The sequence below is a fragment of the Choristoneura fumiferana genome, chromosome Z (assembly GCF_025370935.1).
Source record: "Choristoneura fumiferana chromosome Z, NRCan_CFum_1, whole genome shotgun sequence".
NCBI classification, from domain to species: domain Eukaryota; kingdom Metazoa; phylum Arthropoda; class Insecta; order Lepidoptera; family Tortricidae; genus Choristoneura; species Choristoneura fumiferana.
In genome coordinates, this window is record NC_133472.1 from 7,520,848 (window position 1) to 7,546,376 (window position 25,529).

A 25,529-nucleotide genomic window follows, 5' to 3' on the forward strand; every position below is an offset into this window, starting at 1 on the left:
GTGAGCAGACACAGACATTCTGTACCACTACCATGAGTTTACAGTGACCGTACTCGATAACGACGGCGTAAGTTATTTGTAGAGGCGCTGTACAATTCTCCATACAAATAATTTACGCCGTCGCTATCGAGTACGGTCACTGTAAACTCATGGTAGTGGTACTGCTTGTTAACGCTTTATTATTTGACGATTGGACGGGCAAGTGGTTAGAGAACCTGACTACGAAGCTTGAGGTCCCGGGTTCGATCCCCGGCCGGATCAGACATTTGTATGAATAATACGAATGTGTGTTCTTGGGTCTTTATGTATGTATTTATCCATATAAGTATGCTTATCCGTTGTTTTGTACCCGCACAGCTACAAGCTTTGCTTAGTTTGAGACTATGTCAATCGGTGTCAAGTGCCCCATGATATTTATTTTATTTTTATTTTTAACCGACTTCAAAAAAGGAGGTTATTAATTCGGTTGTATTTTTTTTAAATGTTTGTTACCTCAGAACTCCATCATTTATGAATCGATTTGTTTTTCGACATGCTTCTACGCCGTTAACAATAGAATTGAGTTCAGATATTTTTGATAACATTTTTGCTCACATGTTTATGAACTCGACTGTACTGTACTGTACTGTACCACGATAAAGGAAGGCTGATTTAGAAAGTAGGCCTGTATCCAGCAGTGGGACAGTGGAACGTACATAGGCTGGTGTCGACGATCAATACGACTCAGTTTAATGTTATCTGGTCAGACTGATACATAGATTAAATCCACCTACAACAAGCCACAATATTCCGTGTTACCTATATTTGCAGACACTTTTCATTGAGTTTGAGTGTTCTTATTGTGTCTAAGTTATGTAGTTTAAAAACTATAACCATTTTACTAGAGTACATAAATCGACGATAACTTCTAAGAGCTTTCTAAGTATACCTTAACTAGTTAAGCTAAATATATAGTTTTATAGGGTAAGTAAAATGTTTTATTGATAAAAACCTCGTCCATCTACAAAACATAAGTACCTACTTAAATAACTTTTGAAAGTGCATTTTCACACAAAAAGCATAGAAATAAAACCCACAGAGTATTTCTCGTTGACATAGTACTATAAAACTTATCAACAAGTAGGGCCTTATAAAACAAGCAAAGAAAAAAAGAAAAATCATTTATCACCACCAAAAAATTACTTTGGTGTAGGAAGCCACAGTCCGAAGCATTTCGTTTTAATTCAACACGATACTTCCACGCGTTCTTTCGAAGAAAAAAGGTCTTGACAGAGAGACAGGCGGACAACGAACGAAGTATTTATTTTTTATTTTTGTAATACGGAACTGAATAGCAGTGTACACAAATAATACTAAAGACAAGGAAGACAGTTTATGTAAATTAAATTTTCAACAACATTTTACAGCGATGTTTTTCACTGACACGATCGCTTCAAACTCTAAGCTATAAATTAAATGTTTATCACTTTTAAAAATGTTTCAACAAATATCTATACTTAGACAATCTATACAATTATAATAAAGCTTAGAGATGCACTGAGGAAGGATTTTTCGAAATTCTCACAGGATAGGGAAATATCTAAACTTTGTCTGTTTCTTTGTTTGTTGCAGGTACCTAATCTCTGAAACAACTAAGCTGATTTACGAAACATCTATTAGCAAAAGCTTTTTAAAAATCGATTCTCAGAATAATAGAAGCCTATTATAATTCAGTCGCGGACATTCTAGTTTTCTATAGAATTCACTTATTCCTACCCCGCGGGAATTATCATATGTCACGTACGTACGTATGAAGTAGCGGGCAAAAGAACGTAGGTTTTCTAAAATTATACCGCCGAACATATGAAACAGGAGTTTAAAGTTTGTACCAATTATGATTAAGCAATTGAATTCGAAATGTGCAAATATACCTAATCTTCCAAAAAATCAATTAAAACACGAAAATAGGATCGAAGAAAGTAAATCTGTCACCCCAAATTTAACGCGAGCAAAGCCGCAGCCAAAGGCTAGTTAGGTATAAAGAGGAACCTTATAGTTTACCCTAAATTGAACAAGTAAGTATTACGTTTTTAAAAACACAGAACCAATTATACAAACAGATTTTTATAAATTCAATCTTTTAAAACCCTTTTTAAAGAAAAGTTATAAATACCGTAGGTATTATTGATTATGCTTCAAGGGATAATTTTAGAAGAAGTAATGTGTGGAGTACCTACATGCACAGATCAATATTTTAGTTTCAATATTGAAAGGTTTGTATCAAATCTTTAAATATGAAAGCGTTGACGAAAATTATAATTGTTCGGCAATTTTAGTACAAACGAATTTCTGCTTTGGAAAATTATAAGTAAAGGAACGAACAACACTAAACTACCGTGAACTACTAACCGTCTAACCGAATATGGGCACGACTTTGTCCGAAACTCCATCTGTTATCTCACTTACGTCGGAACGTCAGATTCACAATACTATGAATACTATCGAAAGTCCTGCATTGTTCCTCTCATAAAAGCACAAATAGCACAGGTACCTCGACCTTTCCAAGATGGCCGCCGTCACAAAATATTATAGGATTACATTTTTTTTCACTATATTAGGTTATATAAAAGAACATGAATAAAAGAATGGAGTCACTTAAAATTATGCCAATCCAATATGGCCGCCATCACATTGGCGGTTTGCATTTTTTTTTCATATCATAACCCTTTCCAGCCTTTACTCTAAAAATCAAACAAATATGAGAAGAATATATGTGCTAGCGAGCTGATAGCCGTGCGGGGCATTGTGACCGTAAAAGTAAAGGACGTGAGGTTATTGGCTGCATTCACGAGACCCTTACTTTAACGAATATTTACAACTTTGTCTGGCCTTTTCCAAGCTTTTTAAAACTTGGACCGTTTGTTTGTAGGTATGTTTTTATGTTTGTTAAGGTCTAAAGCAAGTTGAATTTCACCTATTCCTAGTAATCGGACTGACTTGAAATATGGTACGATCTACGTAGTTTAGATGGTAAAATTAAAAAAACTTGTGTACTTTGTGGTCTGTATTTGTAAATGATATCTTTCGCAGAATTTATGATTCAAAACGAATTAGCGGCAAAACGATCAAGTACCTCTAGTCTCTATATTTAATGTTTGCTAAAACAACCTTTTTGTATTTTCGAAAAGTACAATAGTAGATTGTACAACAAGAGCAAAAAACGAGCCATTTTACCCGAGGCGTTCATATAGCCATCCGAGCCGGTGCAGCGAGGGTAGATAGACATGTCAAGGGGAAAATAGGTTTAATGCTCGAGTTTTACACTGCTTTTCACTTCGACGGCGAGGAAATGAAATAGCAACAGTGGAAACAATTGTTCACTTACTATGTACCTTTTATTGTTCATGCATTACTATATAATTATATATTTTTTTATTTCATTGATCTATTTTGATTGATTTGGTTGTTTTTTTTTATATACATTAAAAACTATTAAAAAAATGTAGAGACTTCTTGTTTGTGGCTGTTTACACCTGACTGCCTTGGTCTTAGACGAAGATTTTATTGTATGCACTAGAGCATAAAAAGTAATTTTATGTCGCCTAGATCTAGCATAAATACGAACTTTACGAGCATGAGAAGTGAAAAGTACCTATTTTACATAATCATCCAAAAATGAACTTAAACTCTTAGAATGAAGGGTTTTGCGAATTCTGCTTAAAATGACTAAGTTCGTTGATTTATTTGAGGGTGATGCTATTTTGTTGACAAATTAAACTCAAATTGCGCCTGGTACTTAAAATTAATTGTTCTGGTTCGGGTCGTTATAGAGTTTTACAGCCTGTGGGAACATTGTGGAAAATTCGGATATCCATTGGGGTATTTTCCAGCAGAGTAGGTAATAAATTAATTTTGCAAAAACAAAAACTGTCAATTTGGACGGCATAGGGTTTTGCTTTTGGGTTTTTGGTTTTGTGAAGCCGTGGTGTTCTATTGGTTTGACCTCTAGCATTGCCTCTCAAGCAGGGGGTGTGGATTCGAGCCCAGGCTCGCAGCTCTGAGTTTTTCGGAATCTATGTGCGAAATTACATTTGAAATTTACCACGAGCGTAACGGTGAAGGAAAACATCGTGAGGAAACTTAATGAAGAAATTTAATTAAAATTTAATGGAATGTGTGAGGCTCCCAATCTGCACTGGGCCCGCGTGGGAACTACGTGGGTTCTGAGACGCCTCACTAGGACGTAATATAGGCCGAGGTGATGATGAGATGACGAGGGTTTTTGCTTTCGTATTATCTTTGGTCGTTTATTTGTCTTCTTTTTTTAATGTGTCTAAATATTTATTGATGATTATGTAAAAATTACAGATTTCACTCAATTTAATCTAGAATATGATTAAATGGGATTAAAGAACTAACATAAGTGCAAAAAAGAACGATTTTTTATTCGACTGGATGGCAAACGAGCAAGTTGGTCTCCTGATGGTAAGAGATCACCACTGCCCATAGACACCCGGAACACCAGGGGGATTGCAGATGCGTTGCCAACCTAGAGGCCTAAGATGAGATACCTCAAGTGCCAATAAGTAAGTAAGTAGTAAGTGTTATCTCTGGGAAAACTTTTACTATCAAGTTTTAGCCCGAGCAAAGCTCGGTCGCCCAGGTACTAGAAATATATAGAAAAGCAGCTGTAATTAATTGCAATTTGTTAGCTGTCGCTTTCAAAGACAACTAATCTAGTTAAACCAACAAACGTATATGGTTACTTAAAATGGCATCCGAATTTTTTGAGCTAAAAAAAGCCTAAATGTTCCTCAATAATTAAAAGCCTGGTGCTACGCTTAGCCCATGTGAAGTAAACATTGCGGGGCTGCGATAGTAATAAGTTCATCAAACTGTTCATTCTAGCGCCGAAATATCATGCCAACTTCAAAAAACCGCTCATACCGCGATCACAAATCAGCCGCCTCTTATTGGACACCAGGATTTGTCACAGATCTGATAGGTGAGATAAATTATCACTCGGGAAAGGTACGCTCATGAATGATTTAACGAAATAAATAATTTATCGAGGCAATCTGAGCGGACTCTGTTGTGGAGGGAGTTTTATCGAAACCCGTCTGTTTGTAATGTTGTCCGTTTGTATATAACGAGAATGTTATTTGGTGTGCGTGCTGAGACATGTAATAGATTTACAAATCGCATTAATGTTATTAAATTGTAATTTTGTTCATCATCATCGTCCCAACCTATATCGACGACCGGATGGCCAAGTGGTTAGAGAACCTGACTACAAAGCTTGAGGTCCCAGGCTCAATCTCCAGCCTGGGAAGATATTTTGTATGAATAATACGAATGTTTGTCCTCGGGTCTTGGACGTTTAATATGTATTTAAGTATGTATTTATCTATATGTCAGCGGCCGATCGTAAAATCTGCCAGATCACGAAATTCCTAGGCATATTGTGAAATGACGCCATTTCATGAATTGGCTAAAAGTTGGCCAGGTAGGTATATCACAATGTGTCTGAGAAACAATACGGCAGATCGGTTAAAGCAACGCATTCGTCGATATATAAAGGTGCGACCAGACCGCTGCTTAAAAAACGGCGACGGTATACGGAATCGCAGTGACGCGTCGTATGCGCACCGTTTTTTTTCGCCGTAAACGTCACGACTTTTGTTCGGCAAAGACCTCTGACGTTTACGGCACGTCACTGCGATTCCGTATTTTAAGCAGCAGTGTGGACAGCATGCGATAAAAACGGCGCGTATACGGTGCGTCACTGCGATTCCTTGCCGTCACCGTTTTTTAAGCAGCGGTTTGGTCGCACCTTTAGCATGTTTATCCGTTGCCTATAGTATCCATAGTATATCCAAGCTGTGCTTAGTTTGTGACTAGGTCAATTGGTGTCAAGTGTCCCATGATATTTATTATTTTGCTAAAAGTGGCTCCGAAGCGGTAACGTTTCGTGTGCTCTGCCTACCCCATTTGGGAATACAGGCGTGACGTTTGTGTGCGTTGTGTGTGTTATATATGTCCCACTGCTGAGCAGAGGCCTCCTTTCAGAATGAGAGGGCTTGGACCGTATTTCCCGTACGGGCCCAGTGCGGATTAGAAATTGGGTAGGTAATTTTATTGCGTTAATATAACTTCGATCAATCACAATGGGCAATATATACAAAAACAAAGCGTGAACATCAATTATAACAAGTATGACTCAAAACCTAAAACCTATTAAGCAGTTTTTTCATAAACCTAGTACCTAAAGGAATAAGGAAAGATTTTGCGAAATGTCAACGACACAGAGTTCTAATCTGGAGAATGAGCTCGGGTGAAAGTTAGTAGCAAATATACATATGGAATGTTTACCTTGGGTGTTATCAAGATGCATACAATTAAAATGCGGTGAGCGCGCTTGGCTCCGAGCCAGCTCACCCGTAGTACTTGAGTTCAGTTTGTTGCTGTTTCAGCTGCACTAGCATATTTAGTGAAACTTTAACAGTGTTAACTTTACCTAACCTGAATCAAATTTTGAGTATGCATTTACTATTTTAAACTAGTTGTGACAGTCTAGTGGTTTCATCTTTCGTAAGTATGGCTTCTCTGGTAGAGGGTTGTGGAATCGAACCCTGACTCGCCTCTCTCCTTTTTTTATTACAAGTTTTTATTTAGTTTCACCTGTCCCGTTGTTTGTCTGTCTGTCTGTAATCAAATCTTGCAAGTTAAATTCGACTAACTTCCAGTAGTTGGATTGACTTGAAATTTGGTATACTTATGTAAATTGCGTGACAATAATAATCTGGTAGTGATATCCTCGTAGTCCAGCCAGAATCGTCTCCACAGGACGGAACTCTTCAACGGTTAATGAATCGACTTGAAATTAGGTATGAGTAATATTTAGGGAATAATTTGGTGGAGCGATGCGAAGGAAACGCTAGGTCAACGACACAACTGATTTATTTATCTACCTTACAATGTAACAATATTAAATATACCCTCATAGTATACCACACCTCCCCCCTTATACGGAACTTTCTCAGAAATACTAAATAAAGTAAATAAAAAAAAAAGAAAAAAAAGAAAAAGGTTATTGACAACAAAACAATACGTTACATTTCCTAAATGTTTCGGAGCATTAGGTACATAGCTTATTTACTTAATTATTTAGTCATAAACTTTACTATTCTTAGTGTAAGTAGTTACATTATTAAGAAATAAATGTTATAGTAGGTTGGTAACGAGCTTAAGATAAAGTTAATATTTTGTATCGATGGACCGGTATATAGTACAATTAGTTTTTATACTTATAATTGCCCCTATTGATAACGCAGCTGCGAACTGGACGATTTTTTACTAATAATTCGGGCTCAGGCTCTGCTACGGGGCTGTTGGTGGATTTAGCGATCAAGTCAGAGGTATTTTGAACTGCTTTAGGCGCTTTTGGAGTTGAAGTACCTAAAGGGGGTTCGGTGAGATCATGATATTCCTCTGAATCATCGTCCAACCGTTGATCGAGATCGGAATTATCAGCCTCCGGCCGGTCTACTCGCGCCAGCGAGTAACGGTTTCCCGGTGTTTTCATCGGCAGCAGCTGGTCTATGTGGCGCTTCCACTCGTGACCGTCCTGCAGCCGTACCTTATAGGTCAGCGGGGCGTCTCTTCCAGTGACGGTACCCTCGGCCCACTTGCCTGTTGTTGCGCGATAGTCCCGCGCCAGCACGAAGTCCCCGGGCTGCGCGTGCCGCTCGGCGCCGGGCCGGCGACAGCCCGCGCGCTCTTGCGCCGCGCCCACGCGATCCGCGCGTTCCGCGCCCGGCAACACCGCGTCCAGCCGGCCGCGCAACCGTCGTCCTATCATAGCTTCCGCGGGTGGCACTCCGGTTGTGCAGTGTTCAGTGTTTCGATACTGAAACAGGAACCTGCAAACGGCTGTGTCCACGTCCACTCCGTCGTGTACCGCCTTTTTCATTGCACGCTTTACGGACTTGACCGCGTTCTCGGCTGCACCGTTCCCGGCCGCTCGATAAGGGCTCGTTATTGTGTGTACGATACGATTTTTACGCATGTACATAGCAAACTCGGTCGATCCGAATGGTGGCCCGCCGTCACTCACCACCTGGGTGGGAAGGCCGAACCGGGCGAACAGCTCCCTTAGCTTGAGCACCGTCGCTCCGGCGGTCGTGCTTACCATTTTTTGTACCTCGATCCATTTACTATGTGCATCGACGGTTACTAAATAATGTTTTCCCTGGAACTCACCGAAGTCGACATGCAGCCGCTGCCATGGGCGCGCCGGGAAGGCCCACGGATGCAGCTGCGCGCGCGGCGGCGCGTCGCGCTGCTGGCGGCACGCGGCGCACGCGCGGCATAACGCTTCAATCTCGGCGTCCAACTGCGGCCAATATACGTACCCGCGCGCTAAATTCTTCATTTTCACCACTCCCAAGTGGCCCTCGTGCAGTTCTTGCAGTACCTGCTGCCGCAACTGATTCGGTATGATCACCCGATGGTTGTATAGAATGCAGCCCCCGTCTATAAATAACTGCTCCCGCCTGTGCAGATAAGGTTTCTCCTGTTCGACTGATAAATTGCCCGGCCAACCGTCCTGAATATATTTATAAATATTTTTCAACACGGTATCCCTCTGCGTCCCGGCTGCCACGTCTCTAGCGCTGATAGGAAATGACTCCTCGACGTAATTAACATACGTCACCGATCCCGCCGCCCTGTCCGTACGGCCGCACGGCAACGGCAGCCGCGACAGCGCATCCACGTTACTATTATCGATTGATCTAACAAAGTCGACATCGAAATCATAAGCCGCCAATCTTATCGCGTATCTTTGCAACCTACTGGCTGCGGTTTGTGGCAACCCGTTTTTCGGACCAAATATAAAAGTTAAAGGCTTGTGATCAGTCTTAATAATAAAGCGTCGACCGTACAGGTACTGGTGGTGCTTATTAACTCCAGTAATAATTGCTAATGCCTCTTTGTCCAGCTGACTGTAGGCGCGCTCGGCCGCGGTGAGCGCGCGCGACGCGAAACAGATGGGGCGCTCGGTGCCGTCGGGCAGCCGGTGCGACAGCACGCTGCCGAGGCCGTACGAGCTGCTGTCCACGGCGAGCACTAACGGGAGTGCAGGGTCATAGTGCACTAATACCCTTTTACTTGCTACAATACGTTTTACGTTTTCAAATGCTTTCACGCAATCATCACACCAAGCCCAAGCAGTGTCTTTACGTAATAATCGATGCAACGGATATAAAATCGAACTTAAATTGGGTATGAATTTGGCATAATAATTGATAAGTCCAAGAAATGAACGCAGCTGAGTTACGTCGCTCGGGGCCGGTGCGTCTACAATGGCTTTAACCTTATCAGGATCAGGGTGTAACCCTTGCTTGTCTATAATGAAACCGACGTAAGTAATACTATCTCGCATAAATTGACACTTTTCTAGTTTAATTCTTAACCCGACGTCGCGTAACCTCGCAAATAAAGATTCTAAATTAGCGACATGTTCGCTACGATCGCGACCGGTTACCGCGATGTCGTCCAAAAACACGGTCACTCCGCGCAGGCCCCTCAAAGTCTCCTCCATGAACTTTTGGAACTTCTCGGGAATGCTGCTCAACCCGAACGGGGTGCGCCGATATACAAACGTGCCAATGTGCGTGGTGATAGCAGTACAAGCTTGCGAATCCTCCTCTAGCAACAACTGCTGATACGCGTTAGTGAGGTCTATTTTGCTATACTGCTCACCACCACTTAACGCTGCAAACAACTCCTCGATCCGCGGCAGCGGGTACGGTTCCCGGGTCAATTTGGGGTTTACTGTTATTTTGTAATCTCCGCAAATGCGAATATCTCCCGACTTTTTAATAACAGGTACAATAGGTGTACCAAAATCCGAGTAGTCTACTTTATAAATGGTACCCTCTGCCGCGAGCCGCTCGAGTTCGCGTTCAACCGGTTTACGCAGCGCGAGCGGCAGTGACCGCGCCTTAATGAATACAGGATCGTTGTTTGATAATTTTAATGACATTTTCTTAGTACACGTGCCTAAACCTGGGGCGAACACGGTCGGAAATTTATGTCGCAAGTCCTCTATTAGGTTACTTTCTGTCAAATGTAATAAATAGTTGGTTATATTAACTTTATCGACGTTTAAATGTCTCAACCAAGATCTACCTAATAAAGGAGGGCCCCCGTTTTTAATTACAAATAGTTTAAGACCCAGCGCTGTGTGTTCGCCCAAGGTAGCCTGGACAACAATGTAGCCAGCAGGCTTAATCATTGTACCTGTGTACGAACGTAAACAAACATCGTTTACGTGTAGCGATACATTCTTAAAATATTGTAGGTAACTATCGTAACTAATCGTGGATAGCTTACTTCCTGTGTCCAATTCAAACATCAACTTAACACCATTAATAAATAAATTTACTACATACGGTCTGTCGTCCTTGCCGCACACCTTGAGGTTATAAAACTCGCACTCGGATTCTTCACCACTGTCTAAATAATTGTGCCCGCGATACGCTCCTTTATCGCCCGACGATCGCGAGTCGCCCTTTTTGCACATCACTTTTAAATGGCCCTTTTGGCCACATACGTCGCACGAATAATTTCTAAAGCGGCAGCCATCCGCTCGATGAGGTCGACCGCACCGCCAGCAAGCGCGGCCCGCGCCTGCGCCCGCGCCCGCGGTCCGCGCGCCGCCGCCGCCGCCGCCGCCGGGCTCGCGTCGGCTGCGCGCCTCCACTCGGTGCAGAGCCTCGCCCGCGGCGAGCTCCGTGGCCCCGCGGCGCCCGCGCCCGCCGAGCCGCCAGAGCCGCTCGCCTGCGCGTGCCGCTCCGCAGCCTCCAATGATAACGCCAACTCGACCGCCTTGGCGTACGTCAAATGCGTTTCGGCGAACAATCGAGATCTCATGTCGTCGCTCATGATGCCAGAAACGAATTGGTCACGCAAATTTTCTTCTAAATTGGTTTTAAAGTTGCACGTACTGGCTAAATGTTTGAGAGCTTGTAGATAATCGGTTATTGGTTCGCCGGGTTTTTGACGACGTTGGCGGTAGATGTGTCGTTCCGCGATCTCGGAACGTTGCGGCTCGAGATGGTCGCTGACTATTTTGACTAATTCGTCAAATTTTTTCGCCTCCGGGTCGCTCGGTGCGCACAAATCACACATTAAACTATAAGTTGCATCCCCTACTAAAGTCACTAAGGTAGCCACTTCCAACTCTTCTTTTATTCCATTAAGGGCGATGAACTGTTTAACGCGCCTTATATAACTCGACCACTTTTTGCTCGATAAGTCGAATTGTTCAATTTTTCCAATCGGCATTTTTGTTTACACACTATCACGCACGCGATAAAGTAAATTTTGAGTTCAGAACTCGTCGCCAGTAATATTTAGGGAATAATTTGGTGGAGCGATGCGAAGGAAACGCTAGGTCAACGACACAACTGATTTATTTATCTACCTTACAATGTAACAATATTAAATATACCCTCATAGTATACCACAGTATGAAAATGTATTTTGGGTGATACAAGTACAGTCAACAAAAAGTACATTTATATTTTTTTATTTTTATTAATACATTTTTATCAAAAACTTATTTGGAATTTACTTACGAAATTAAGCTTGAAAACATGTTGAGGAGTCTTGGATATGGCTGCAAAACAATTCAAACATGTCAGTGGCGTGTGGTGTGGTGTGTGCATACCACATGACATTTAATTTCGTTTGATAACTAATGGATCGGCGCACTCTGCCTGCGATAGATAATGCAGTCACCAACGGCCTCGCTCTTTAATTAATGGATATTAGGTACACGTGCACTGAATAGGAAGGTACAGTGCGCGTGCACTGCATAGAGATATAATATCCTCATCATCTCAGCCTATTTACGTCCCACTGTTGGGTACAGGCCTACTCTCAGAATGAGAGGGCTTGGGCCGTAGTTCCCACGCGGGCCAGTGCGGATTGGCAACTTCACACATATCATTGAATTACTTACCAGGTGTGTGCAGGTTTCCTCACGATATTTTCCTTCATCTCAAAGCTCGTGGTAAATTGCAAATGTAATTTCGCACATGAATTTCGAAAAACTCAGAGGTGCGGGCCGGGGTTTGAACCCACAAACCTCTGCTTGAGAGGCAATAGGTCTAACCACTAGGCCACCACGGCTACCCGAGAGAGATAATTATTTCTCAAAACTGGAAATGGCGGTATTCTAAAATTGGTGAGGGAACTTACAGAAAGTTTGCATGACTGAATTACTTTACTTGCCCTCGACTTTGCTTGTTTGCACCATTACATTCGACAGTAGAGCTAAAATCCGGGTTTTATTAAATTCCCATAGGAATTCTCAATAATTACTTGTTTTATTTAAGTTATATGGTAATAACAATCACCAGCACAAAATTTCCAGTCAGCTAAACTTAATTATTAAGATAAATATTTACATTGTCTCATTTTATATGCCTACCTATATCTATTCTGTTGGTAGGTAGGTATATCTATCTATCTATATAAATAAAAAATAATCGTAAAATGTGTTGTTAAGCGCAAAACTCGGGAATGGCGGGACCGATTTTGCTAGTTATTTTTTTGTCGTGTTTGTTATTGCCAGGAGAAGGTTTTTACGAAAGAAAATTTGGAAAAATTACAACGGGGCCGAAGCCACAGGCAACAGCTAGTATTTGAATAAAAATAGCGGTATCGGTTAATTTCGCAACTAACGTTAGGCAACCTGATTCATTTCGCAAATTCTAAAACTATGTTAACTATGCGTTGCCCATTAGGTTAGGTTAGTTTTATAAAAATCATGAAATATTTACAGTTTCAGAACTATTAAACAGTTGGGAAATGAAAAGTTGCGAAATGAAACAGGTTGCCAAACGTTTTTCGCAACACATTAGTAAACCAAAAATAGCCTCTGAGTTCAGTAGTGCACCACCCCATCTCTTCCCGTGGGTGTCGTAAGAGGCGACTAAGGGATAAACCGTAGGATGGGCATCGGCGTCCTCCGCGAACTATCTAGTAAACAAGTAACTGCGGTCGCCAACCCTCCTGCCAAGCGTGGCGACTAAGGCATTTTCCCCCCAAAAAAGCCTTGGGGAGGCCTATGTCTAGCAGTGGACGTCTTTCGGCTGACACTTAAACGCACTAGTAAACTTTCACGTTAATCCATACTAATATTATAAAATGTGAAAGTGTGTGTGTTTGTATGTTTGTCGGTCTTTCCCGTCGAAACGGAGTGACAAATCGATGTGATTTTTGGCATATAGATAGTTTATGGGTCAGAGAGTGACATAGGCTACTTTTTATCCCGGAAAAAGCACAGCTCCCGAAGGAACAGCGCGCGATAACCGAATTCCACGCTAGCGAAGCCGCGGGAAAAAGCTAGTATCTAATAATAGAAAGATTAAGACAAAACTTTATTAACACCTCTCTCTTCAAAAACACGATCACAAACATTAATTGCAAGATAAACAAGTAAGTCACAAGTTAGTATTCAATTTAGCGACAGAAGTATTGATCTTTACAACGTATTACTTCGTTCATTATTTACGTATTTTTGTGTGAGGAATAAAGTGGCGTCGTCAATCAATTGCCACGTTAGACGATAAAGAAACATCGTTCGCTTTTACGATAGATGATGCAGATTAACAGGGTGCTTCATTTTTCGCTTAAAGCGAAATGTGTTCACGTAACGTCGATTAAGAAATTTCTTTACTACTCTGAGGCACAATGCGAGGCACAAGGCTTTTATCATTAAACAGCCCTGTCACTTAAGTCAATGTAACAACGTAACTACTTATAACAACGAAACTTTCAGAAAAATGGTGGATAAGGGTGAAACATGAAACCAGCCAAGCGTAATTTTTCGAATTGCGTGTCGCATATTTTCGGTCGCGTAATTTTTGTTAACCGACTTCAAAAAAGGAAGAGGTTGTATGTTCCAATGTTTGTTTTTTTTATGTATTTCACCGATTTCTCAGTCAGTTGTAGACCGATTTTCAAAATTATTTATTTATTCGAAAGAGTACTTACTCTTTTGAGGTGGTCCCATTGTCACCAAGTCAAGATCTGATGATCAAACTTCAAACTTCAAACTTTAAACTGTTTATTTTAATAAAAATATTGCATAATTACTTGATTAACCTTAGCTTCTAATCTTAAATTAAAAAGATTTTTTGAGTTAAGGAGTCTCTAAAATTTGTTTGTACAATGTGATCCTAATATAATCATTCTTATATTGCTATACCCACTTAATTTATCTTGACATTCGGAACTTCACGGTGAAATTTGCACACACTTTTAAACGAAGCAACGAAACCATTATATTTATAGGCACACCTATGGCGATTTTGGCATTAATAGCATTAAGGTAAGCATTTACATTCAGAAATTATCATTTGGTAAACTGGACCTGATGAAGAAGACCGTAATAGTACATTGTGTCTTAAGGGCGGTAAATAAGGAATTACGAACGAGAGTCTATTAGAAGCCCGAAGTCGAACACAGAGGGCTTTAATGAGTCGATGTTCGTAATTCTAGTAACGCCCGTGCGACATACAATATTTTTCATCACAAAAAAAAAGTAAAAAAATAACAAAAATTGGAACCGACTATAAAACCCTTGAAAATACTTTTCTAGGTACCTACTAGCACGAAGTTGGTGACTCAGCACGACCAGCCAATTCACGAAATGGTGCCATTTCCCGATATGCCTAGATATTTTGTGATTTGGCGGGTTTTACGATCAACCGCCGACATATATATAAAATTGTATCTAAATCCATAAAACCTTAACCAACAAAAAGTAACACATTAATAAATCTACAAACTTTTAAATAGGTATTAGTAAGATTAATCGAATTTATATTATAGTTATACAATTTTTTTTATTCGACTGGATGGCAGTCGGAGCAAGTGGGTCTCCTGATGGTAAGAGATCACCACCGCCCATAAACATCTGCAACACCAGGGGTATTGCATATGTAGAGTTTTACTTTAAGAAAACACCTTAGTTGGCGAGATAAAATATAATTCAAAAGAAACTCAAAAAAACACAATCTTAGTTAAAATAATAAAGCAACACGTCCTTTCGCACACACGTCTTACGTCTTTCTCCTCGACACTCATTCACTCCATCTCTCTCATTCGATCATAACATTCAATCAGTCATTCAGCATATCACTCATTCCTACAGCTCGGCCTTCCTGCTTGTGCCTGTCCTCAGGCACACCGTACCTAAAGTTACACAATGCAAAACATCTTTAAACTGGCTCATAATAAACCAAAACTAAACCGTCATTCATCAAACTAAACAAAGAAACAAACTCTTAGCATTAACGCCTTATTAGTCTTTTCAACATCAAACCATTATAAAACCTCATCATAAACATCTCATATAATTTACAAAGCCGAATCATTAAAATTTTATCAAAAAAAATCGTTTATGGGGCAGTCAGTCGAATACTTTTCGTGAAACCGCAAAACATAAGAAATAAAAACTCTACCTTATATGCAGTGCAGCATAACGTCTTTTGACTGACCCGCAGTTCATTGACCCCTAGGCCACGGCTTCATGTAATCAGCTGACGTAGAAGAACGAGTGGGTCCTTCTGTCGAACTGTCTGCCTTCTCTACGTCGTACCGGTCCTTGCCCGTCGCGGCTGTCACACGGTAGGGTCCCAGAAATTTAGGTTTCAATTTCAAACATGTACCAAACTGCGTCCTCATGATAGCCACACGATCTCCAACATGATACAATGTGCTAACTTTGCGTCGTTTATTGTAGTTACGTCTATTTTCTTCTTGCACCTTCAATATCTGCGCCTTCGCTGAACATCGTAGCTGCTCTCGGTTACAGATATAAGCATCTCGTTCCTCTTGCAATAACATATCGTATATTTCAATATCTTCCTTTGTTCGCATTTTCGTTCCGAACATCAGTTCAAATGGTGTCGTATCTATACTTCTTTGATACGTGCTATTAAGAGCTGTCTGCAGTCTCGCAACATGCTTATACCACAGTCCTGGATCTGAAATGCACAGCTTCGTCAATACTGATACCAAAATGCGATGGATTCTTTCAACTTGGCCGTTTCCTCTTGGAATTCCAGTCGTAATAAGCGTATGTTGAATATTCTCCGTCTGACAATATTCCTTAAACTCATTGCTCGTAAACGCAGCTCCTCGATCTGTAACAAGTCTATAAGGATTACCAAAAGCTTGTTGATGTATCCTTAGCTTGTCCAATGTCTCTTTCGCCGTTGTACTTTTAGTTGGGAATACCCAAACAAACTTCGTGAATGCGTCAACAATCGTAAGTATGTAATTATACTGCTTCTTTGTTTCAGATAAAGGTCCAATATGATCGCAGTGTAGTGTGTGCAATGGAATACTGCCCTTATCAATGCAATGAAGAAAACCTTCTTGTTTTCCACTCTTCTTAGTCGCCAGCAGACATGGAATGCATGTGACCATAAACTCGTCTATCTTCTTATGTAAATCTTGTATGTGATAATCTCTATTAATTAACTCCACCATCTTCTTTTTTCCAAAATGCCCGTTCTCATGTACTCTTTTTATGATATCACCTTCCATTCCCTGTGGAATGACTAATTGCAATCCTTTGTACAGTATATCATTCTGCATACAGTAATCCATGTATGGCTTTTCTTTCAAAATTTCTCGAATCGCCCTTAAACCACAATCTAGTTCTTGAGCTTTCTTGATCTGCTCATGGAATTCTCTGGTAACTACTCCGACATATCTACTCAAAGCATCAACATGTTTCATCTGAGATCCTGTACGATGTACTATTTCATAGTCGTACTCCTGTAGTACTAATACCCATCGAGCTACTCGGGTAGTTAAATCTTTTTTCCTCAGCGTCATCTCAAAAGCCTGGCAATCAGTAATAATTTTAAATTTTAGTCCGTATAAATAATGTCTAAATTTCTTCACTCCTTCAATTATTGCTAAAGCCTCAAGCTCGTAACTCGTGTACTTCTGTTCTGCGTCATTAGTCTTCCTGCTCATATAATACACTGGGTGCATATGGTTGTCATCTGGACATCGTTGAAGTAAAATAGCAGCTACTGCGTACATCGATGCATCCGTGTGCAATTCTGTGTACAAACATGGGTCAAAAATTCTTAATACAGGCTTACTTATCAGTTCCTTCTTCAATATGTTAAACGCTGCTTTCTGAGGTTCACCAAATGTAAAATCAACATCTTTCTTAAGCAATTCTGTTAAAGGTCGTGCAATAAGAGCAAAGTTTTGGATAAACTTCCTGAAGTACGATGCTAAACCAACAAATCCATGTAACTGCTTCACGTTAGTAGGTTGAGGAAATCTTACCACAGCATCTACCTTTTCTGGTGTTGGTTGCACAGTTCCGTCCTCCACAACATGACCAAGGTACTCCACCTTCCTTTGGATCAGTTGCGCCTTCTTCCAGTTAATCTCGAGTCCATACTGAGATGCTCTTACTAGTACTAACTTAAGTCGTTCAACGGCTTGTGTCTCGTCCTCTGCAATTATAATGACGTCATCAATAAAAATCAGAACAATTCCCATCTCAATCAAATCCTGAAAATCGCATTAATAAATCTTGTGAACACCTTGGACATACCGATAAACCAAACGGAGCCTTTAAAAATTCGTATTGCCCGTTATGTGTCACAAACGCAGTATATTTGACAGAGTCTTCGTGAACTGTCAAATGAAAATACCCATTCTTTAAATCAATTGTACTAAACACCCTTCCCTTTGCCAGCTTATCAATATGATCTCCTATGACTGGCAGCGGATATTCGTCTTTCACCATCTTTTTGTTTATCTGTCGATAATCAACACAAATTCTAGTGCTACCATCCTTCTTCTTGACAAGCACCAATGGGCTAGCATATTCGGAATAGCTTACCCGAACCACCCCGTCTTCTAGCCATTGTTTCACCTGACGCTCAACCTCTTGTTGCTCGGCCAAAGCCAGCCGTCGTGGTCGTTGCGCAACCGGGACGTCATCCTTCAATGTAATACGCAACTGAACTGGAGCCTCTTTCGTCTTGTTAGGCCGATACGTCTCAACAACTTGTCTTACCTCCTCTTGTAACTCTGGATCCTTCATGTAACCTATAACATCGGAAACACAAAAACTACACATAAAGTTACGGTACCAATCATTACTAGACTTTAATAAAAGTACTCGACTGCCTTCCATAACAAACGTTACATTATTTAAAAAATCTTGGCCTAAAATTACAGAAAACGGCATCACATTCCTAGGCACAATATGTAAAACTACGTCTTCGAAACATTGTCCATCTATAAAAATGTTTGTTGTAATCAAACCTAACGAATAAACACGCGTCGAACCAAGTCCACTCAAAGAAATCACGCTCTGTTCATATTTTGGCGCGTTCAAAGCTTGTAAACAGTCAATCGAAATTAAATTTATGTCACTTCCTGAGTCTATCAATGCACTAATACTTTTTCCAAATAAAATAATTTCTTTCATCGGTTTACGATTATACGTCGGCCGTCCGCCATCCTCGTTGACATTGTTGTTGTCACTCATGTCATTCGCTACAGTCGTCTCCTGTGGCGCCGTCATTGCCGCCATCTTGACCGAACCGAATGAAGTTCCGAACTCGTTCCGTCGTTCGCTCTTGTTCCCGTTCGGAATGTTGTTATTTCCCGTTGTATTCGAATTCTTTTGAACACACATGTGACTCGCCGCTGATCCGCCATTTTGCCTTTGGTGACTTTTACTTGTACCTGCCGTCGATGCACATTGCGATGAAATGTGACCAAATTCATTGCACCGGAAACATTTTAGTCCCTTTGGCTTGTGCGGGCACTCATTGGACATGTGGTTATTCTCTCCGCAACTGTAACACTTACTTTTCGGCTTATTTCTAACTTCCTGGATAGGCAAATTTGGGGTCTTCTTAGTCTTCGAATCTTCTTTGATCGTCTCGTAAATTTTGAATTTTTCTTTTAACTCAGAATATGTCGTCACTCCATATAACATCATTTTCTTCATTGGGTCGTCTCTTATACCGTCGATAATATATTTGATCGCGACATAATCGGGCATCTTCCCACGTTTACCCAGTTCTTTCATGATGAGCATATAGTCGATGCACGATTCGTCAGACTTCTTCACTCGTGAACTCATCATTTCGTGGATAGTCTTGCTGTCAATGGTATCAGGGGAATTCCTTTAAAAGACTAGCTTTTAACTCATCCCACGTCTTGTACATCCTCTCAGCGCGTAACCATAGTGCCGCAGTACCTGTCAACGACCGCCTTGCCATGAGTAACTGCTGTACCGGCGTCCATCCAAACACCTCGGCATTGTCTTCCACGTCTTGGATCCACTTGGTCGCAGGATACGCCTTATCCTGGCCGGAGAACTTTGGAACCAGTTCCTCTGTCAGATGTAACATGGCACCGCCCCCTCGTGATGATGACATCGCTTCTTCAAAATAATCTTCAACTTCTACTCGCCGACTGTTACGTCTTGTTTCTTTAGGCATTTTCCTCGTCACAAATTATTTTCAATCGTATTTTCGTCGTCTGGATTTTTCGTTTGACGTGAGCCGTCGTCGTCGTCTTTTGTTCTATGAACACGTCGTCGTCTTAAAAAATCCAGTTGGATCGCTGTGATCCCGGACGAGCCCCCAAAAACTGTAGAGTTTTACTTTAAGAAAACACCTTAGTTGGCGAGATAAAATATAATTCAAAAGAAACTCAAAAAAAACACAATCTTAGTTAAAATAATAAAGCAACACGTCCTTTCGCACACACGTCTTACGTCTTTCTCCTCGACACTCATTCACTCCATCTCTCTCATTCGATCATCACATTCAATCAGTCATTCAGCATATCACTCATTCCTACATATATATAAAATTGTATCTAATCCATAAAACTACGCAACAAAGTAACATCTATATCTACAAACTTTTAAATAGGTATTATAAGATTAAATCGAATTTATTTAATAGTTATCTATTCTTTTTATTCGCTGGATGGGCAGTCGGAGCAAGTGGGTCTCCTGATGGTAAGAGATAACACCGCCCATAAACATCTGCAACAGCCAGGGGTATTGCATATGCGTTACCAACCTAGAGCCCTAAGATAGGATACTCAAGTGCCAGTATTTCCACCGGCTGTCTTACCCTCTACGCCGAAACACAACAGTGCAAGCACTGCTGCTTCACAGCAGGATTTAAAAAAAGTTCTTTCATACACGAAGACCTTATGCTTCTACGCGTAAAGCAAAGGATAATATATTAGATTTCCTAGATAGGTACGGTCTGAGTTCGAAAGATCTCCGTTGATTCTGAATCCGAATCGGGTTACGGATAGATTGAATTACTCAATATGTAAGATCCAAGAAAGTTTTCAATGTTCACTCCTCTTCTTACGTCTAAGTGTATTAGACCTTTGAGGTCAATGAAGGTTTAGTACATTAGTAACAGGAAAACCAATTATTATTAACCAGAAGAATAAGAAAAATTTAAAAATTAATGTTATTTTAAAAATTCAATAACACATAAATGACGGAAGCGGTTCTAAGAATCACCGCAAAGAAATTCACATAACCTAACCTAAGCATAAAAATGACATTTTAATACAAGCTTTTTTGCTGACAGTACTTTTTGTAGACTGTACGCACATTGTCACCACACTACATTTGCATACCAAATTTCAAGTCGATGCTATTAACCGTTGAAAAGTTCCGTCCTGCGGAGGCGATCCTGGCTGGACTACCACTGTCACTACTAGATTATTGTATTGTCACGCGATTTACATAAGTATTACAAATTTCAAGTTAATCTGACTACTGGAAGTTGGTCAAATTTAACTTGCAAGATTTGATTACAGACAGACAGACAACGGGACACGTGAAACTAAGTAAATAAAAGCTTGTAATCAACTGCATCGAAATCGGTTCACTCGTTTGAGAGCTACGGTGTAACAGACATTGTTATCAAACCTCATTTCGCGTCGGTGGTTAAAAATCATAAAGACGCAAGACTTTGATGAGCCCTATCGCCCACGGCGACTTTTGGAAGCAATATTGTCGCGCGTTCGCATAGATACAGTCGCGATGCGGTCGCCAGCTGCGTGCCCTAACCCCCATAACCACGATTCAGTCGCGATGCAAAAACGATACTGTCGCACTTCACCCTCCCTCCCTTCCCACCCTCCGGCCCGATGTCGTCCGACACGGTCGTGCGTTTGCATCGATAGTCGCGATGCTTAACGTGTTAGTAGCGCATTGGCATCGCTTTTGAATCGCGTTGCGAATGCGACTAACGCGCGTTAGTAGCGATGCTGTCGCGCGTTTACAAAACAAACAACATCGCTACAAAAAGTCGCCGTGGGCGAGGGCCTTTTGATGTTTCAATTAAAGTTTTAGGAGAGAGTTGATAAATCAGACAAAGTACTTACGTTAAGAATCAAGATCATAATAGCATTTTATGCAATAGGTTGTATAACAGGAGTAAAAAAAGGCGAGAGGATAGGGTTACGATGTCAGCGTAGCGAACTTTGTAAGAAGAAGAAGCTACGAGCATTTTTTTGACTTACATATATGGGTAAGGTACTTATTAAATAAAATACAAAATTAGAGAAGAAAGTAAACTTTTCAATGCGTTCTAATAAAGTAGGTAGGCAAACGCCAAAAATGACAAAATGTCTATGGAAAACTTTGTTTTTAATTGACTTTTATTTGTCAGTGACATTAATGAGTTTCATCTATCGTGAGTTCAATCAGTGAGTTTAATGTTGGCAGCTTCCTTATGTTCGTTTTTTTTTGTTCTAATGACACAATATACCTAGAGTGGAAGTTACACAACTACTGGTAACATAGTTTTCTTAAGTATTTTCGTGTTTACTGACTCTTGGAACATTTGTTGTTTTATTTGAATTAATAAATAAATGAAAAAATAAATAACTGGAGGTAACTCCGGTTCTAGCTGATCCTTGGCACGGTGCACATGTTAACTTTGTTAGATAGACGTACTGTAGTTTGTAGGTACTGTATGTTTTTGCTATTATTTTGAGCGAATGCTGAAACATTTGTCGCGAACTGTCGCGAGAACATCAAAACTGTAAGTAGAGACACATCTTAATAAATTTGTGTGCTAGTAACCCTACTGAGGGATGCTAATGTTGGTACGATTGCAGGGGAATAAAAAATATAGAAGAAATAATAAGCTTGACCAGGAGGGTGAGTTTTTGAAGTGCCTGGAAAGTCCGGCTGAATTTCAACACCTGCAGTTCAGTGAGTAATTTGTCTTATTGAAAAATATGAATGGGCAATCAGAAGACAAAGCATATAAGTAAAGTTTGAATGAAAGCAACCGAAATGGCACAGAATATTGAAACATGAATTGAATGTAAAAATGAGCTCGAAGTGCCAGGCTCTTGGTGGCTTGGGATGGACTATAAGGGGAGTTGGGAGGTCCTCCGAAGGAACCTGAGGGTTCCGTTGCTGAAAGGAATGTGCGTACTTTAAAGGTACACATTCCTAGTTGAAAGTAAGATGCTTTGTTTACTGATATACCTGAAATCTAGACTATTCTAGACTAAATACGTTGTCGCTATAGATTTTACTGTGAACCTAGGATTACTCCGCGACAAAATGGTAGATTATGCTGGGATATGTAAGATTAAATTATCTCAAAACGAAGAAATAGTGTAAGATGTTCTGTTCTGTCAGAGTTGGAAGGAAGGCGCGTGACGAATTTAAAATCATGGCGCTACTTTCATAAGATATATGAAGGTTGAAGAACGAATTTTCGGCACGTGACGAATTTAATCACGCTGCTAGGTACTTTCCTATGCGTAGGAAAGTGAATTAAGAATTTGAATGCTCGTGACGAATCTAATCACGCTGCTGCTTTCCTAGGTTTAGGAAAGAAAACCTGGAAAATCGAATTTGAGGGCATGTGAAGAATTTAATCACGATACTCTCTATCATTGATTTAAGTAAAGAATTAAAAGGTTCGTGACGAATTTAATCACGGAACCGTTCTCTGAAATTGACTCCAATTCTGACGGAAAATATAGAAAGTTGAGAAACAGAACATGAAAATGAATTTGAAAGTCATTATTTTTTAGTCAAATTGACCCACATTGACAGTGTAGAAACCATTGTCACTATTTCTCGAATATACAGATAGTGACAAGAAGTGAGGTCAATTGTGATTAAAATAAAGTGATCGCTACATTAATTTGTTGTTTTATTTGCGTTAAAAAAAAAATATATATAAAATTGTGTCGAATAAATATAATTGTCATTTCAAGCTAGTCGTGTGGTTGCACCTTTAGAAATTTCACTACTGGCAACTCCAACCGGAACACCGCTATCCGACCAAATGTAAGTTGTCACAGTACAGTACTGTAATTACAGGGATTTGACGTTGAGGACGCCAATTTTCAATCGGGCCGTGTAACACTTTGGCCTAGTTTCCATAAAGTTTGTAAATTTGCAAATGTCGTATTTCCGGAAAATATTTTCTGTGATTGTTTTGGTTCGGCTTTTTGTTACTGTGCATAATTGTAAATAAAAGGTGCATAAAGTGGTGACTCCTCTTTTTGAAGCCTTAACAACGAAGTAAATTGTGAAGTTGTTACATGCGTAATGCAAGAAAGTTTTCTCTTTGGCAAATCGCAAGAAATTATAGAGGTAAGCAAATTTTGTTAGCGTCCTCTTTCCAAATTTGAATTTTCTGTGTGTAAAAATGGTGTAAAAGGAAGAATAACAAATGTAAAGGAGATTATTATAGTACTTACCTACTAATTACGCGTCGTCTCATTTTTACAACAAAATACACGATTGAAAATTTTAGTTTGAAACGAGTTAATAGTAGGTATGTCTAATAATGTTTAAAATGTAAAACTGGGAACCCAGTTGAAGGCCCTTGAGGCCGAGGAAGACGTTACTGTTTACATATACATCCAAAATATGAAAGCATCTGATTTAGTTTACGCGTAACAAATATTAAGTGAATATTTTGAATATAAACCTGAATGAAGTGAATATATACTGAGCAGCAAAAGATCCGTCCCTCAAATGTACGCAATAATAGCTAAATTTGTATTCAGGGTGGGCCGGGTTTTGTGCTGATAGGTATATATATTAAAACATGAAAATTATATAAACTCCTTAATATGAAATTTTCCAGTTGCGTCATCATGGAAGAAACGCTGAAGACTAGATTGAGTCTCATAGAGTCTCACTTGGACAAAATACTCAGAGAATCAACCAAGTTGCTCAATGAGTCTAGAACACAGGGGGTCAATGTGGATGACTTAATAAAAACAAAAATCAAACTTAAAACTGCTATTGATCGATACTCCTGTGGGATTAACCATTACATGGAGAAAACTAAAGTACCATCTGATGAATTGATTACAACATCTACAGCGAAACAGTTAGAAGCTGATGATGCTCTGACTGAACTGGAAGCTATACTCGTGATCCACACAACTGAAAAGTCTGCATTCCAAACACACCACTCCAAGTTGCCTACGCTTCCCCCTCCAAAATTTTCAGGTGACATTCTTCAGTTTCACCAATTTTGGGATAAGTTTCAGGCAACAATTGATAAAAGGAACCTGGATGATGTTGACAAACTGAGTTATTTGATGGCCTCGCTGGAGGGAAAAGCGTTGGAAGCAGTAAATGGATTAGACATATCGAACAAGAACTATGCTATAGCAGTGGAAGCTCTGCAACGACAGTTTGGCAACAAAGATCACCTGATTGATGCTCACCATGAAGCCCTAAAGGATTTGGTACCAGCTCTGAACCATGATGATTGCCGCCACACTTTGAATTCCATTGAACACCACCTCCGGGTCCTAGAAACTCTAGGAGAGGATGTAAATGGCAATCATCTTAGAACTACTATCAAGAGCAAGTTCCCAGATCAAACATTATATGAGCTAAATATGGCTTTGGATCCACAGAATACTGTGCCGGAAATTAGAAAAACTTTGAATCGAATTATTACTGCATCGGAGCGTAAGGACAGCCAACACCAACAGTGTTTTCAAACCGCCAATATCATCCACAGCGGTACTACAAGTAGAGCATAAAGTCAGTAGGGGCAATAATAAAAGACAACAAATATCAAACAATTATAAAAGAAAAAAATCCAGATTCTTCAGGCCCAGTCAAGAAAAGATCTAAACTAGTTGCATCTTCTGCAATGAAGCTCACTACAATAACGAATGCACAAAATCAAAACAGTTGTTTGATAGAAAAAGAAAATTAGGGAAACGGGTGTTTTAGATGTTTTCCGCATGGGACATTTTGTAAGCAATTGTAAATGGAAAAAATCATGCTACAACTGCAAAGGAGATCATCACCAAGCGTTGTGCCCAAGACCAGTAAGGATTTTGAGCAAGAATCTGAGGTGGCTCACACATCTATTCACATTAATAATTCCATGTCATTTTACAGACTGCAACGGTGACCCTACAAACAA

General features: G+C 40.2%; 2 protein-coding genes and 1 pseudogene across 7 annotated transcripts in view; 2 read left to right on the forward strand and 1 right to left on the reverse strand.

The window, feature by feature from the left end:
• LOC141445385 (GTPase-activating Rap/Ran-GAP domain-like protein 3) overlaps nt 1-25,529 on the forward strand; it is a 324,516-nt gene that overhangs the window by 34,924 nt on the left and 264,063 nt on the right. The gene's annotated exons all lie outside the window — the stretch shown is intronic.
• On the reverse strand, nt 15,365-19,928 carry LOC141438317 (uncharacterized; annotated as a pseudogene).
• LOC141438247 (uncharacterized) lies at nt 22,113-25,137 on the forward strand. Its single transcript, XM_074102046.1, has 2 exons — nt 22,113-22,315; nt 24,222-25,137. The coding sequence occupies exon 2, from the start codon at nt 24,232-24,234 to the stop codon at nt 25,135-25,137; it is 906 nt and encodes a 301-aa protein (XP_073958147.1). The 5' UTR covers nt 22,113-22,315; nt 24,222-24,231.